The sequence below is a fragment of the Seriola aureovittata genome, chromosome 17 (genome assembly GCF_021018895.1).
Source record: "Seriola aureovittata isolate HTS-2021-v1 ecotype China chromosome 17, ASM2101889v1, whole genome shotgun sequence".
NCBI classification, from domain to species: Eukaryota; Metazoa; Chordata; class Actinopteri; order Carangiformes; family Carangidae; genus Seriola; species Seriola aureovittata.
Genome location: NC_079380.1, coordinates 24,717,555 through 24,733,989, shown reverse-complemented (window position 1 = coordinate 24,733,989; position 16,435 = coordinate 24,717,555). Strand labels below are relative to the sequence as shown.

The following is a 16,435-nucleotide window of genomic DNA, read 5'->3' as shown; positions in this document are numbered from 1 at the left end:
AATATGCCAGGAGGGCTAAAGATATATCGTCTAAGTTTTCTTCCTGAAGCTCAACAGGTTATGGGCCCAGCAGCAACTCCGGGAAGAGTTTTTCTGATGTTTTATTGCCGATAGAAAGTCGCGACGGACAGCGTGCTAACGGCTAACGGCTAACGGATAGCATCATGGATCCACGAGGGACAAGCAGGTTGCCTCGACTCATGTTTGATGGAGACGAAACTAAGTATGAACTGTGGGAGACTAAGGTACTTGGACATTTGCATTTATTGGGACTCAAGAATACGGCTTTGAGAGAGCCCAACAGGGAAAATGAGATAGCAGCAGACGGTAAGAAAAATGCCGATGCATATGCTGAGTTAATTCAACTTTTGGATGATAAGAGCCTCTCATTAACTATGAGAGATGCACCGGACAATGCCAGAAAAGCATTTAAAATACTGAGAGAGTACTATGCAGGGAAGGGGAAGCCCCGCATTATTAACTTGTGCACAACGCTGACGTCGCTGCAGAAAATGAGCAGCGAGACTGTGAGGGACTATATCCTCAGGGCAGAGACCGCCATCACGGCGCTGCGGACCGCGGGGGAAGCATTAGGACACGGCTTACTGATTGCCATGGTCTTAAAGGGATTGCCTGAAAGTTTTAAGCCATTTGCAATTCATGTAACACATAATGAGGACGATATCACATTCGCGGAGTTCAAAACAAGACTACGTAGCTTTGAAGCCACAGAAAAGCGAACTTCAGCAGAGTCCAATGACAATGTGATGAAAACGGCAACGAGAGCCGGGCGGAGGCCGCCAGGTCAAGTGCATGGGTCAGGACCAACGAGGATGCGGGGATTGTGTGTTTTAAGTGTGGCATGAAAGGTCACCGAGCGAAAGCATGTCGGCGAAAGACACGGTGCAGTCATTGTAAAGGTGACACTCACAACGACGTCACCTGTAGACGTAAAAACATAAAGGACGCAGCGAGGAAAATCGCAGATGAGAGCGGCAACGGATCTACAGCAGCAGCAGCAGATTGCGCCTTCAGGATCAGGGACGCAGACAGCGGGGCTCAGCAGCATCAACGAAAAGGGCCTGATGGTTGACACTGGAGCTACATCCCACATCGTTACCGATATAGCCGAGTTTAAAAGCTTCGACAACACGTTCAAGCCGGAGACGCACTGTGTGGAGTTGGCAGACGGCACCCTGTGCAGAGGCGTCGCTCAACGCAAGGGGAATGCAGAGGTGTTCCTGGTAGACAGCACGGGACGACGATGCAGAGCAACGCTGAGAGGCGCGTTGTTTATACCGTCTTACCCCCGGGATATTTTCTCGGTAAAGTCTGCAACTGCCTCTGGGGCAACAGTCACTTTTAAACGAGGACAGGATGTGTTGATGCATGAAGATGGTACCAGGTTGAACATTCATGTGTATGGCAAATTGTATTATTTGCACACTGAGGTTGATGATGGTGATAAGTGTAGTACTTGTCATGACGTGCAAACATGGCACGAAATATTAGGCCATTGTAACTATGAGGATGTTCTTAGACTGCAAAATGTTGTCAGTGGTATGCAGATTAAGGGCAAGGCTACTAAGCCTGATCAAGAGTGTGAGGTATGTATCCAGGGAAAGTTTGCACAAACCCGTAGTAGAGAACCTGATACAAGAGCAAAGGCTCCCTTGCAAATGGTACACACAGACCTAGCAGGTCCAGTAGCTAATGGATCTATAGATGGGTACAAATATGTGCAGTCATTTACCGATGATTACTCAAATGCAGTGTTTGTATACTTTCTAAAATCAAAGAGTGACACGGTGCAGGCAACTGAAAAGTTCCTTGCAGATACTGCCCCCTACGGGAAGGTTAAATGTATAAGGTCTGACAATGGCACTGAGTTCATGTGTAAAGACTTTCAAACCCTGTTCAGGAAAAATTGCATTAAGCATGAGACATCAGCTCCATATTCACCTCATCAGAACGGTAGCGCTGAGAGGGGCTGGCGTACTCTTTTTGAGATGGGCAGGTGCATGCTAATTGAAAGTCAGCTACCCAAATTTCTCTGGAACTATGCTGTTCAGACAGCAGCCATAGTACGCAACAGATGCTTTAATAAGCGAACAGGGAAGACCCCTTACCAGATGTTAACTGATAAAACACCAAATCTGTCCAAAATGCAGAAGTTTGGATCTGTATGTTACACATACAAACAGAACAAGGGAAAGCTTGATTCCAGATGTGATCAGGGATATTTTGTCGGTTACGACAAAAATAGTCCAGCTTATTTGGTTTATCATCCTGACACTGAAAAGGTGCAGAAACACAGACTTGTGAAATTTGTGAACAAGGTAAATGTGGAAAAGCAAACACAGACAGTAGAGATAGAACCAAATAATGATGAAGATGACAGAGTGAGACAGACAGGGACTGATAGAGCAACACAAGAGGTTTATAAGAACACTGAGAAATCTCAGGAAACAAGGGTAAGAGACAAAAATTCACAAGGTAGTACATCAAGTGAGTTTAACCGAGAAGAGTCAAGTGAGACAAGTAGTGAAACTGCCAGCGGGAGGTATCCTACAAGAGAGAGGAAGACACCAGGTCACTTAAAGGACTTTGTAACTAGTAACAGTGATAGGGATGGGATTCATACTACTATTGATTACTGTTATAGAGCAATGTGTGGTGTCCCACATACATTTAAAGAAGCTATGGAGTCAGTTAACTCAAAACAGTGGACTAAAGCAATGGATGAAGAAATCCAGTCATTAAAGGAAAACAACACATTTACTCTGACTACTCTGCCAAAGGGCAAGAAAACAGTGGGGGGTAAATGGGTTTATTCTGTAAAGACTGACATTGAAGGTAAAGACAAGTGCAAAGCAAGATTTGTGGCAAAGGGTTACAGTCAGAAGATGGGGATTGATTATGGTGAAACTTTCTCCCCAACAGCAAATTTGACAAGTGTAAGAGTACTGTTACAGAAAGCAGCACAGGAGAACCTGTTGCTTCATCAAATGGACGTAAAAACTGCTTACTTACACGCTCCGATAGATTACGAGATCTACACAGACCAACCAGAAGGTTACGAGGAAGGAGAAGGTCTGGTATGTAAGCTGGAGAAATCTTTGTACGGCCTAAAGAAGTCTGGCCGAAACTGGAATAAGACTCTACATGACTGTTTAACTGAAAAAGGATTCACACAAAACCCAGCAGACCATTGTGTCTATGTCAAAGAGACTAAAGATGAAAAGGTGATTTTGATAGTCTGGGTGGACGATTTGATAATCGCAACCAACAATGAAAAAGTGATGAAAGATGTAAAAGAGATGCTTGCAGAAAAGTTCAAAATGAAAGACTTAGGTAGACTTAAGCATTTTCTCGGCATCAACTTTACTCAGTCTGATGGATGTGTAAAAATGTCACAGGAAACATATGTCCACAAGATTTTGGAAAGGTTTAACATGCAGGACTGCAAACCTAGAGACACTCCATGTGATCAAAAACTATATTACACAGAAGACGCTGTTAAAATGTGTGATGTTAGGATGTATAGGGAGGCTGTAGGCAGCCTGATATATTTGACAACCTGTACTCGTCCAGACTTAAGTTTTGTGGTAAGCAAGCTATCACAATATTTTTGTGAACCAACAGAAGAACAATGGATAACTGTGAAACATGTACTAAGGTATCTGAGAGGTACTGCAGACAGAGAGTTGTGTTTCAGAAGAAATGACAAAAAGGAGTTAGGGCTAGTGGCCTATAGTGATGCTGACTGGGCGTCAGATACTGCAGACAGACGCAGCACTACAGGTTCCTGTGTGAGCCTTAGTGAGAACAGTTCTCTAGTTTCTTGGAAAACAAAGAAACAGCCTACGGTAGCGCTCTCAACCTGTGAGGCAGAATATATGGCTCTGGCTTCCACTATGCAAGAGTGTATATATTTGGAGCAACTGCTAAAAAGCATTGATGATTACAAATACACAAAGACTGTAGTGTATGAGGATAACCAGGGAACAATTGCAGTAGCCAAAAACCCTGTAAGCAGGCAAAGATGCAAACACGTGTGTGTGTGTCTGTTGTGTGTCTGTTGTGTGTCTGTTGTGTGTGTGTGTGTGTCTGTTGTGTGTCTGTTGTGTGTCTGTTGTGTGTGTGTTGTGTGTCTTTGTGTGTCTGTGTGTGTCTGTGTCTGTTGTGTGTGTGTGTGTGTGTGTTGTGTCTGTTGTGTGTCTGTTGTGTGTGTGTGTGTCTGTTGTGTGTGTGTGTGTCTGTTGTGTGTGTGTGTGTCTGTTTTGTGTCTGTTGTGTGTCTTGTGTGTGTGTGTGTCTGTTGTGTGTCTGTTGTGTGTGTGTCTGTTGTGTGTCTGTTGTGTGTGTGTGTGTCTGTTGTGTGTCTGTGTGTCTGTTGTGTGTGTGTGTGTGTGTCTGTTGTGTGTGTGTGTCTGTTGCGTGTCTGGTGTGTGTCTGTTGCGTGTCTGTTGTGTGTGTGTGTGTGTCTGTTGCATGTCTGTTGTGTGTCTGTTGTGTGTGTGTCTGTTGTGTGTGTGTGTGTCTGTTGTGTGTCTGTTGTGTGTCTGTTGTGTGTCTTTGTGTGTCTGTTGTGTGTCTGTTGTGTGTGTCTTTGTGTGTCTGTTGTGTGTCTGTGTGTCTGTGTCTGTTGTGTGTCTGTGTGTGTGTGTGTGTGTGTCTGTTGTGTGTCTGTGTGTGTGTGTCTGTTGTGTGTCTGTTGTGTGTGTGTCTGTGTCTGTTGTGTGTCTGTGTGTGTGTGTGTGTGTGTCTGTTGTGTGTGTGTGTCTGTTGTGTGTCTGTGTGTGTGTGTCTGTTGTGTGTGTTTGTGTGTCTGTTGTGTGTGTCTGTGTGTGTCTGTTCTGTATCTGTTGTGTGTCTGTGTGTGTGTGTCTGTGTGTGTCTGTGTGTGTCTGTTGTGTGTCTTTGTGTGTCTGTTGTGTGTCTCTGTCTGTTGTGTGTCTGTGTGCATCAGTGTGTTGCAGCGCTGTGATCTGGATCTGCTGGACCCCCACGGAGACTCGGAGCAGCCGGACTCTGCTGAAGCAGCCAGGATGGTCGTCTACCTCACGGTCAGGAGTGACGTCAGGCCACCGCCACCTTTACATCTGTGGAAACTTGATTTCATTTATGACACACACCATGGACCAGGTCCAGATCAACAACCACTGCACTCAGACTTATCAGCCCTGGACTAGATTATAACAGACACCATAAAGAGCTTTTAAAACACACATTCAAATTTGTCAAACCTTTATTCAGTTTGTGAGAAGGCAAACATAGTAATTTACAGATGTTTGTTGTCCACATCTGGACCACATCAGACAGTTTTAGGACTTGTGTGTTTATCTGTGTGACTGAGCTAAACAGGGACGCTCTCAAACCCAGCACCATGAAACTGCATCACATCCTCCTGTGGGACGGAAAACAGCTGCTTCGCTGAGCTTTCCTCAGTACTGTTGTAGTGTTGAGTCCCAGAGGAGATCAATTAATATTATTATTATGATTATTAGTAGTAGTACTCGTAGTATTGTTGTTGTTATTATCATCATGATTGTTATTATTAGTATTATTATTGTTGCTGGATGGTGAAGTGATGAACAGTGAGGTGTAGATACTAGAGGATTGAATGACTTGTTTTTTAATAGAAAATGTAATGTATAGAAATCTTACTCTGTGTGTGTGTGTGTGTGTGTGCGTGCGTGTTTGTGTGTGTGTGTGCGTGCGTGCGTGCGTGTGTGTGTGTGTGTGTGTGTGTGTGTGTTCAGGACAGTCGTCGTGTTCAGAAGGTTTTGTGGCGTCAGCTGTTCGTCCTTGACTCCATGATGTCTCTATTGGAGGGTCTGGAGTCTGCCCAGCAACTGATGACACAGCCCTGCCCCCCCCAGCCTGGTACCCACAGTACACACACAGTACACACATTACATTGAGGGTACACACAGTAAATATAGTACACAGAGTACATGCAGTACATACTCAGTGCTGTAGCATTAAGCTGGGAAAGTCTGGACTTGACAGATTTTATTAAAATAGTTGGTGACACAAAGCGAAAACCTTCCATAGACCAAATCTGTGTGTGTGTGTGTGTGTGTGTGTGTGTGTGTGTGTGTGTGTGTGTGTGTGTGTGTGTGTGTGTGTGTGTGTGTGTGTGTGTGTGTGTGTGTGTGTGTGTGTGTGTGTGTGTGTGTGTGTGTGTGTGTGTCAGAGGGCGGGGCTCGGGGCAGGTGGAAGGCTCTGAAGGTGAAGAGCAGGTCGGATGTGGAGGAGACGGAGACTCTGCTCAGGTCACTGCAGGAGAAAGTCCAACAGATCCACAACAGACGACACACACTCACACAGCTGGTCCAACAGCTGCACAGCAAGGTGACCACACACACACACACACACACACACACACACACACACACACAGACTCTCAGACCAACATGAAACTGCTTCAATCATCAGAGAAAGTCAAAGATCAAGAAGTTATGGACATTAACTACAACTCCCAAGGTGCATTTCAGCAAGTAACTTCCACTCACAGATTCTCTCCTTGTCTCCTCTCCTTGTCTCCTTGTCTCCTCTCCTCCTTGTCTCTTTCAGAAGCATCAGTGTGAACAGCTGGAGGAGTCTCTGCTCAAGGCCCAGAATGCATTGCAATCATGTGATCTTCAGTTGATCCAGCTGAGGGCGGAGTCAGAGGCGGTGCTCCGTCAACTGATCAGTTGGCAGCAACTCAGAGACGAGTGAGTGTCGTCAAGTCATGTGACCCGTGATCAGGCGATCTGATTGGTCTCTAATTCAACTTCCTGTTCACCTGTCAGGCTGCAGGTGTACGTCTCCGCCGCACAGGGCGTCATGCAGATCAACCTGCTGTCCATCAACCAATCACAGCTCTGTGTGGAGCTCAGGCCACGCCTCTCCTCTGATCTTTCATCCAATGAGTTGGAGCCGCTGAAGCTGTCAGTCACCTGGAGCCGTGACGACCGCTTCAGACTGCAGGTAACTCACCTGATCAGCTGATCACCTGAACGATCACAGCTGCAGATTTTAGAGCCAGGTGATGCAAGGCATGATGGGAAACACCTCACAATCTAACATCTGATGTGTTCAGGTGTAGGATCCCTAACACATGAGGAGGTTTACACTTTATCTGATTCTCCTTGTCTCCTCATCTCTGTGTCTCGTCTCCTTATCTCTTTTCCTTGTCTCCTCTCCTTACCTCTTCTCCTTCTCTCCTCTCCTTACCTCTTCTCCTTCTCTCCTCTCCTTACCTCTTCTCCTTCTCTCCTCTCCTTCTCTCCTCATCTCTGTGTCTCCTCTCTCCTTGTCTCCTCTCCTTACCTCTTCTCCTTCTCTCCTCTCCTTGTCTCCTCATCTCTGTGTCTCGTCTCCTTATCTCTTTGCCTTGTCTCCTCTCCTTACCTCTTCTCCTTCTCTCCTCTCCTTACCTCTTCTCCTTCTCTCCTCTCCTTCTCTCCTCTCTCCTTGTCTCCTCTCCTTATCTCTTCTCCTTGTCTCCTCTCGCCTTGTGTCCTCTCCTTATCTCTTCTCCTTGTGTCCTCTCTCCATGTCTCCTCTCCTTACCTCTTCTCCTTCTCTCCTCTCCTTCTCTCCTCTCCTTGTGTCCTCATCTCTGTGTCTCCTCTCTCCTTGTCTCCTCTCCTTATCTCTTCTCCTTGTCTCCTCTCTCCTTGTGTCCTCATCTCTGTGTCTCCTCTCTCCTTGTCTCCTCTCTCCATGTCTCCTCTCCTTATCTCTTCTCCTTCTCTCTTCTCTCTTTGTCTCCTTTCCTTATCTCTTTTCCTTCTCTCCTCTCTCCTTGTCTCCTTTCCCCATGTCTCTCTGTGCCTCCTTTCCTCCATATATAGTTTATTGAGGAGTAAGTCTGATAAAGAAAACATTAAGTTCAGTTTGATTTAGTCAACAGCACATCTGTCATTCTTTTAACAAACAGACTGACAAAATAACAACCAATTTAAACAACTTGTATCTGCAGAACAACACACAGAGAGACTCATGTGGTTTCCTGTAAATGCAGAGAGGAGGAGCAACACTGACCAGGTGACCCAGGTACCTGAGAACAGGGAGATAACACTGAAGGTGCTGAGTGTTAGTTCAAAGTACATGTTGAGTCGACGCAGCAGAAGGAGGGAAACAGGGCTGAAGCAGGTGAGTGTTAATACAACATTATTATTATTTTACTGTCAAAGTCTCTGAGTCAGTTTCTTCCTGTGGACTGTGGAGGGAAGAAGAGTCAGAGTGAAATAATCAGTTTGATTCATCTGTGGATACAAAGATACTGGTTGTATAATACACAATGTGACTGGTTTAAAGACAAAGAGAAGTTACTGTTCAGGTGGAGCTTCATTTTACAAACTGTGTCGAGGTCGCAGTTCATTTGTATTCAGCTCTACAGGTGTCTCAGAGATTGTGTCCTGTAGACAAACGACGACCAGAACGATCAGGATCACTTAATTATTAACTTTGCTGCATCTCATCTCCTCACTCTCCCAAACGTTCCTGTCTCTCTGTCACTGCAGCTAAAGGAAAAGAAAAGAAAAAACATTTACTCTTCTGGACGAGTTTGATACCTCTGTTGAAGCAAGCTGCATTTTTAAGTTAAATTATAACTGCAAAGACAAGTGGAACACAGAGTTAATCATGAACTAATCACAATAAAATCCTGAGTGATCAAAGTACATGAAAAAAGAGAGGGAGGAGTTAAACATTAACCTGAAGGTGTTGAGTCATTGAGTTGAGATTTGACCTGGACGGAGAAGAAAGAGGTAATTTAGTTATTTTACTGTGAAAGTCTCAGAGTCAGTTTCTCCCTGTGGACTGTGGAGGGAAGAAGAGTCAGAGTGAACTTCTGTCCACACAAAGACACTGAGAGAAAAGGAGGGAACAACATGAGCTGTGGTACTTCCTGTTCTCTGCGTCACAATCAACAGTTTGACTCAACGTTGTGATGAGCTGAATAATGAACATGAAGACTGAGCAGCTGGAGTTTATTATACTGTATATTCTGTTAGTGTGTGTGTTACTTCCTGTTCTCTTTATGTTGCATGTGACTCTTGAACAGATTGTCTTGACTCTTGTGTGTCTGAGCTCACAGTCAGTGTGACTGGTTTCCCTCTCAGACTGACTGAAGTCCTGAAGATGAGTGATGGTGTGGAGGAAGAGGAGGACGGAGCAAAGTCTCCAGGATCCATCTGTCTGTCTATGAAGAGTGACTGGTCCAACAAACATCCTCCAGACTTCAGTGATGAACCTGGACCCTCAGACTCACAGTAAGAGACCTGCTACAAACCTGTGAACCTAAACAACATTTGAACTTTTTTCTTTTCCACATTCTTCCTGCGGCTGATGAACATGACAGAGATTTAAAGACATCAGTAATTAAAGGCTGGTGTGGTGAACCTTGATGAGCTGGGATCTAACAGAGTTTACAGCAGTTTGCAGGATCATTTTACAGCCTGAATGATGAAGAGTTTCACATGTCAGAGCTTCACTGTAGACACTGTTTGACCAACAGCATTTGGATTTGTTAACAAAGGTGATGAATAATTAATGAGGAAACCAGATTCATGAGTAAAGTTACTAAATGCAGTAAATAGAATCAGTTCAGGTCGAGCGCTGAGTCTGGTGATTGTCCATATTTTTCTTATCAGCAATAAATCCCATGTGCAGAGCCAAACCTATCACAGCCTGATATAAGTTATTCCTCTGAGCCATAGAGCTCCATGTTAAAAGACATCAGTGAACCACACTGTGTCACTGGGTGACATGTTCCTTCATTATCATGAACACACACTGTCGTTTATTCAGACTCAGTCCCACACACTCCGTCCTGCTGCCCCGAATACTCACTACAGCACCAAATGTGGATTCATCCGCCGCTGAAAATAGTCCCAACAAATGTTTTATATGTTTCCTCCTGTTTGTTTGATAGAAACGACAGTGAGCAGCTGTTTGAGGAAATTACTGAGACTTTTAAAAAATGAAAGTATAAATCTGTGAGGTGTTTTTAAAGCTTTACGTCTTCAGTAGGAACCAATGAGCTCCGAGCTGAGAGACACAGACAGGAAGTGTTGAGAGACACACACTCTGTTGATTTGGGTCTTTTCATGAGGTTTGTTGTCAAGAACAGAAATGTAGAATAACATCAGAATGATCCTTTAATTACACACAAGACCATCAGTGATATTCATGCAGATGTGACTCTGCCTCTCTGTGTGTTTGTCCACTGTCTCTTGTTGAGGACTGTTAACCAGGTAGATCCAGATGTTGACACAGTGGAGCTGAGGTTGAGGATACAGATGCTGAGCGGTGTCGGGTCACAGACATCTGATCCTCTCATCTCACCTTTGTATGACTCTGCTTCTTGAGCTGTGTTGCTTCCATCCTTCAGTACAGTGTGTGGTGCTGGATGGTGACGTCAGCTGAGAGTTCCCACATCGACTCTGTCATCAGAGAATTGATCAGTGATCGATGTGATATGAATAAAAACATGTTTGTGTTTGCAGAGGTCAGAACCAGAGACTGAGAGCAGAGTCTCCAGGATCCATCTGTCTGTCTATGAAGAGTGACCGGTCCAACGAAAATCCTCCAGACTTCAGTGATGAACCTGGACCCTCAGACTCACAGTAAGAGACTGTTTCTACTGTAAACTGAGCTGAAGATGATTCAGTTATTAGACACATGTGAAGGAAACAGGGAGAAACCAGGAGCTAGATTCATAAACTCTGTGTTGGTCACAACAAAAACTCCGAGACAGAAACATGCACACACAGTCTTTGCATCAGATTTATAAAGCAGAGCGTTCTCATGTTACTGTTTCATGAACCTCAGTCAGTGTGAAAGTGGCTGCATGAACACGAGCCTGATTTCATGTCAACAGCTCTGTGCTCCACCAGTCTGTAGACCTGTCAATCAACAGAAGGACAGAGAAGAAACACAGTGTCTCCATGTTGGAGGTGACACTTTATCATTTAGTGTCTCCCCCCTCTGGCAGTGAGAGTAATCACAGCAACACTATCAATCAGCTCCAAGATGATGAGTCATTATTCAGGTGAAGTTAATGTCATAGTTAAATAGCCGACTCCAAGTATTTTACAAACACCATCAGTCCCCTCTCTTCTGTCAGCGCTCTCCAACCAGGAAAAGCCACACCAGTTTCCTCTGTTTCCTCTGAGAGTTTCTTTTTATCTGGAGAATCAGGAACTTTTCTTGGACGCTTGGTAAATGATGGTTACTCTCTGTTGTTACTGGCCTCTCCAGCTCTCCAAAATCAGTCTTTCCTTATTGACCTCAAATGCATCAGTACCGGTGCGCAGTAAGGGAAAGTCACCACAGACAGCAGATTTAAAAGGCAGCTATACTGCAGAATACAGAGATTTACCTGGAGCTGAGAGGGTTAATCAGCTCTGTGAGAACTCATTTAACAAAGGTTTGGATTTCACACACGTTCCTTTATATGTAAAAGTCCTGCACTCCAGCTTTAAGTGGCCAGATACCAAAGAGCTGATAGGATCAATACAGAATCAAGATTCAATACATTATCAGCTCCTGAAAGATTCACAAAAACGTCACATTCATCACACAGAAATATCTAAAAGGGTTTTAATGATTTAAGATATTTGTTAGAAAATATATTTCATAACAGCTTAACAAGATATGAATACACATAATGTAATAGACTAAAATCAAGAGGCAGTTTTTATATTCAGAATTTAATTTGACTTGATGAATTAAACTTTTAAGACTAGACAGACCGGCTGATGTTAGTGAAGCCCCGCCCTCTTGATGTTGGCGACCAATCAGAACAGAGATGTTGACCTGTGACTGTGACATGTTGGTGATAAAGAAATGTCTTCACAGAGAGAAGAGGAGTGGAGTCTCTGTGGAGGAGCAGCAGGTTTTAGATCAACATAAGATCAGTCTGAGGAGCAGATGTGAACATGTGACTGAAGGAACTGATGGAACAGGAAGTGGAACCCTCCTCAACAGGATCTACACTGAGCTCTACATCACAGAGGGACAGAGTGAAGAGGTTAATACCCAACATGAGGTGAGGCAGCTGGAGACAACTTCCAAGATGGAGACCCTCCATGACGCTCCAATCAGGTGCCACGACATCTTTAAAGCCTCAGCTGACCAGCAGAGACCCATCAGAGTGGTTCTGACCAACGGCGTCGCTGGCGTTGGAAAAACCTTCTCGGTGCAGAAGTTCTCTCTGGACTGGGCAGAGGGTTTGGAGAACCAAGATGTCAGTCTGCTGGTTCTGCTTTCGTTCAGGGGGCTGAACCTGATCAGAGATCAGCAGTACAGTCTTCTCAGGCTGCTCCATGTTTTCCATCCAACATTACAGAAGGTCACAGCAGAGCAGCTCGCTGTCTGTAAAGTTCTGTTCATCTTTGACGGCCTGGATGAAAGCAGACCGTCACTGGATTTCAACAACAGGAAGTCTGTGTGTGATGTCACACAGGAGTCATCAGTCAACGTGCTGCTGACAAACCTCATCAGGGGGAATCTGCTTCCCTCGGCTCTCGTCTGGATAACTTCCAGACCTGCGGCGGCCAATCAGATCCCTCCTACATGTGTGGACAGGGTAACAGAAGTACGAGGCTTCACTGACGCCCAGAAGGAGGAGTACTTCAGGAGGAGATCCAGTGATGAAGAGCTGTCCAGCAGAATCATCTCACACATCAAGACGTCCAGGAGCCTCCACATCATGTGTCAAGTCCCAGTCTTCTGCTGGATCACTGCTACAGTTCTGGAGCACATGTTGACCACAGACCAGAGAGGAGAGCTGCCCCAGACCCTGACTGACCTGTTCTCACACTTCCTGCTGGTTCAGACACAGAGGAAGAAGAACAAGTACCATGAGGGACGTGAGACGAGTCCACAGGAGCTGACGGAGGCTGACGGGGAAGTTCTTCTGAAGCTGGGGAGGCTGGCGTTTGAACAGCTGGAGAAAGGAAACATCATGTTCTACCAAGAAGACCTGGAGCAGTGTGGTCTTGATGTCACAGAGGCCTCGGTGTACTCAGGACTTTGTACTGAGATCTTCAGAAGAGAGAGTGTGATCTTCCAGAAAACAGTCTACTGCTTTGTTCATCTGAGCGTTCAGGAGTTTCTGGCTGCAGTCTACATGTTCCACTGTTACACCAACAGGAAGACAGAGGTCCTGGAGAACTTCCTGGGAGAAGACTTCAAACAGAGAGACTTCAAACAGAGAGACTTCGAACAGAGAGACTTCAAACAGAGAGACTTCAAACAGAGAGACTCCAAACAGAGTGACTTCGAACAGAGAGACTCAAACCCAATGACTTTCCTTAAGAAGATTTCTAGGTTTTTTGGGATCAACAAGCTCGACAGCAGTGATCCACCGCTCGACAGCAGTGATCCACCACTCGATGTCTTCCTGAGGAGAGCCATGGAGAAATCCCTCTACAGTAGAAACGGTCACCTGGACCTGTTTGTTCGCTTCCTTCATGGCCTCTCTCTGGAGTCCAACCAGAGGCTCTTAGGAGGTCTGCTGGGTCAGACAGAGAACAGTCCAGAAACCATCCAGAGAGCCATCAACAACCTGAAGGAGATGAACAGAGATGATATCTCTCCTGACAGAAGCATCAACATCTTCCACTGTCTGACGGAGATGAAGGATCACTCAGTTCATCAGGAGATCCAAGAGTTCCTGAAGTCAAAGAACAGATCAGAGAAGAAACTCTCTGTGATCCACTGCTCAGCTCTGGCCTACATGCTGCAGATGTCAGAGGAGGTTCTGGATGAGTTGGACCTGAAGAAGTACAACACATCAAAGGAGGGACGATGGAGACTGATCCCAGCTGTGAGGAACTGCAGAAAGGCTCGGTGAGTCCAGACATGATCATTAACATTATCAATTAGTTCTTCAAACTTCCTCAGTATTAAATTATTGTCTTTATTCTTTGTTTCACATTTCACAAGTTTGAGGTCAGTTGTGTTTTTCTTCTTCTGGAGATGTTTTAAATGTTGTGAGCACTAAAATGTAAATATTTCACTTGGTTGTAATTAATAGTAAAAACGAATTAAAGCAGGAGTCACTGATCTCACACCTCAGTGTGTCTCCAGGTGTTTCCAGGTGTTGAGGAGTACGACTGCATATAGAAAACAGTGTAAAGCCTTTAGTGTCTCCAGAGGGAGCTGTGTGAAGTCTGATAAATGTCCTCCAGTGATGTCACTTGAGTCAGCGTGGGTTGGGTCTGAAAACTACAAGTTTGAAAAGTAAAAGAATGTGAATGTGTGGAGTCAGAAAGACGTGAACTCACCAGACCTCCGCTCAGATTAAAGGTGCTACTTTACATTTTGAATTCTCTACATTGAAGTGAGTTGGTGAGTTTTTGTGAACAGCAGCCACTGTGGTGACAACAAACACTAATGTGATAATGGTTCATGCTAAAACATGATGTCACAGCTTCACAAACAGAGAAAAGGCATCAAACTAGTGAAGTGACTCAGTAACGTCAACATTAGCTTTTAAAGGTTGCTAACATTAGCATGAGCTACAAGAAGCTACTGGTCACATCAGAGCAGGAGTTGGTGCTTATGAAGTCAACTTTTCATTTGAAGAGTGAAGTTGTTTTATTTCCTTCTGTAAGTTTTTCATGGTCTTTCTTTAAAGGACCAGTGTGTAGGATTTAGTGCCATCTAGTGGTGACGTTGCAGACTGCAACCACCTGAATACCCCCCCACCCCCACCCCTCCCGTTCCAAGCGTGTAGGAGAAGCTATGGTGGCTTTCAGGGAACATAAAAACACTAAAGGCCCTCTCTACAGCCAGTGTTTAGTTTGTCCGCTCTGGGCTACTGTAGAAACATGGCGCTGCAACATGGCAGGCTCTGTGAAAGGAGACGTGTCAGGTGATTATATACTAATGAAAAGGTGCTTATGAATATTATCTTCCATCTGTGTGAACAGGTCCTCCTAAATCCTCCACTCTGGTCCTTTAAAGTGTTTCCATATATTGTGTTAAATGAGACAGAAACTCTCAGGTGTTTCTCTCTTGTTGCTGTAGAGGAGAGTAGTCTTCTTCTACACACCAAAGGTCAATGATGACATCATGTGACAACAGCAGCTCTGTGGTCGTCTGTCATGCACGTCTGAAAGTGTAATTATATCCAGGTGTGTGAACAGTTGTACAGTGTATTGGAAGGCTTCATTATCAGTGTCCTGCTGTTTGTTTTGTCCTTTTCTGTTTGTTGTGCTGAAATCAGAGATTATTGACTTCATTCATCATTATTGTGAAGCTGTTTGTTTCATTTCTGCAGCGTTTGGCAACAGTCACCAAAGTTTTCCTGCGTATGGACGTGAACAGCATCACCTGACAGAAGCAGGAAGCAAAGAGAGATCATCTTTAATTGTTCACTGAGTTCAACTCATTAGAAAAATGTTCTGGAGTCAAATTAATAACAGAAAACAGTAAAAATGTTTTTCTAAACACGATGGCTTCACTCTGACTCTGTGGATCAATCACACTCACACTGTGGACATTATGGGACCTAAATGTAAAACCATTTTCCCGCCTTTCGTCTGTAAGATTAAAGTAAAACTAAGACTCACGTTAAACATCTGCAGGTCTGAGAGAGAGAGAGAGAATTATTGTTTCATGTCAAACACAATAAGATGAAATGAACCACGAATGTGAAGAGCAGATGTTGATCACATGACGACATGTTTTGTGTTTTTATTCTAACACATTTATATTTTCTCTAATCACAGACTTGATGATTGTCGACTGTCAGAGACTCACTGTGAAGTCGTTGCCTCAGCTCTGAAGTCCAACCCCTCCCACCTGAGACACCTGAACCTGAGCTTCAACAACCTGCAGGATTCAGGAGTGAAGCTTCTGTCTGCTGGACTGGAGAGTCCAAACTGTAGACTGGAGACTCTGAGGTGAGTTCACTGACTGTTGTAGTTTTGTGAACTCAGTTTTTCGTTGGTTCATATATTTTCAGGATTTCTCTGTGAGGATTTTGAAGCAACAAGCTGGTGAAGAGAAAAAACTGTGTGTTGTAATGACTCCAAACAGAAGAATGTGAGAGCAGTCATAGTGTTAGTGATTCAGAGCAGTAGAGGACGTGCACAGTTTTTAAAATGAAGTCAGAACCTTGTTAAATGAAAGTGCAGCACTGACCTGAGAGCAGATGTTGTTGTGGTCAGAAACACAGCAGCTTGTGTATGTTGTGGAGCTGACAGAACCATGAGAGGAAACAGCTCAGATACACAGAGCTGGCAGCAGAGGCAGAGGAGTCTGGTTGGAAACCTGCGGTCCAGTGGAGGTTGGCTGGAGGGGTTTTGTTGGCAGATAAAGTCTGGTCCCTGTTCCCTGAACTGGGTCTAAGAGGGTTGAGTCTAAAGCAGGCAGTGAAGAACACGGCAGACGCTGCAGCCACTTCCTGTCAATGACTGTGG

At 44.7% G+C, this 16,435-nt stretch overlaps 1 protein-coding gene across 29 annotated transcripts in view; it reads left to right on the top strand.

The window, feature by feature from the left end:
• LOC130185241 (NLR family CARD domain-containing protein 3-like) overlaps positions 1-16,435 on the top strand; it is a 100,150-nt gene that overhangs the window by 37,162 nt on the left and 46,553 nt on the right. For 14 of the 29 annotated variants that reach the window (XM_056401570.1, XM_056401567.1, XM_056401568.1 and 11 more), the window contains exons 4-7: positions 9,122-9,271; positions 10,508-10,627; positions 11,862-13,856; positions 15,743-15,916. The exons of 3 other annotated variants lie outside the window; for them this stretch is intronic. In XM_056401570.1, the coding sequence (XP_056257545.1) occupies positions 9,122-9,271; positions 10,508-10,627; positions 11,862-13,856; positions 15,743-15,916 (2,439 nt within the window). Of the gene's footprint in view, positions 1-8,022; positions 8,151-8,881; positions 8,901-9,121; positions 9,272-10,507; positions 10,628-11,861; positions 13,857-15,291; positions 15,350-15,742; positions 15,917-16,435 lie in introns of those variants that run through there. 12 more of the 29 variants (XM_056401571.1, XM_056401581.1, XM_056401582.1 and 9 more) reach the window with 6 other exon arrangements.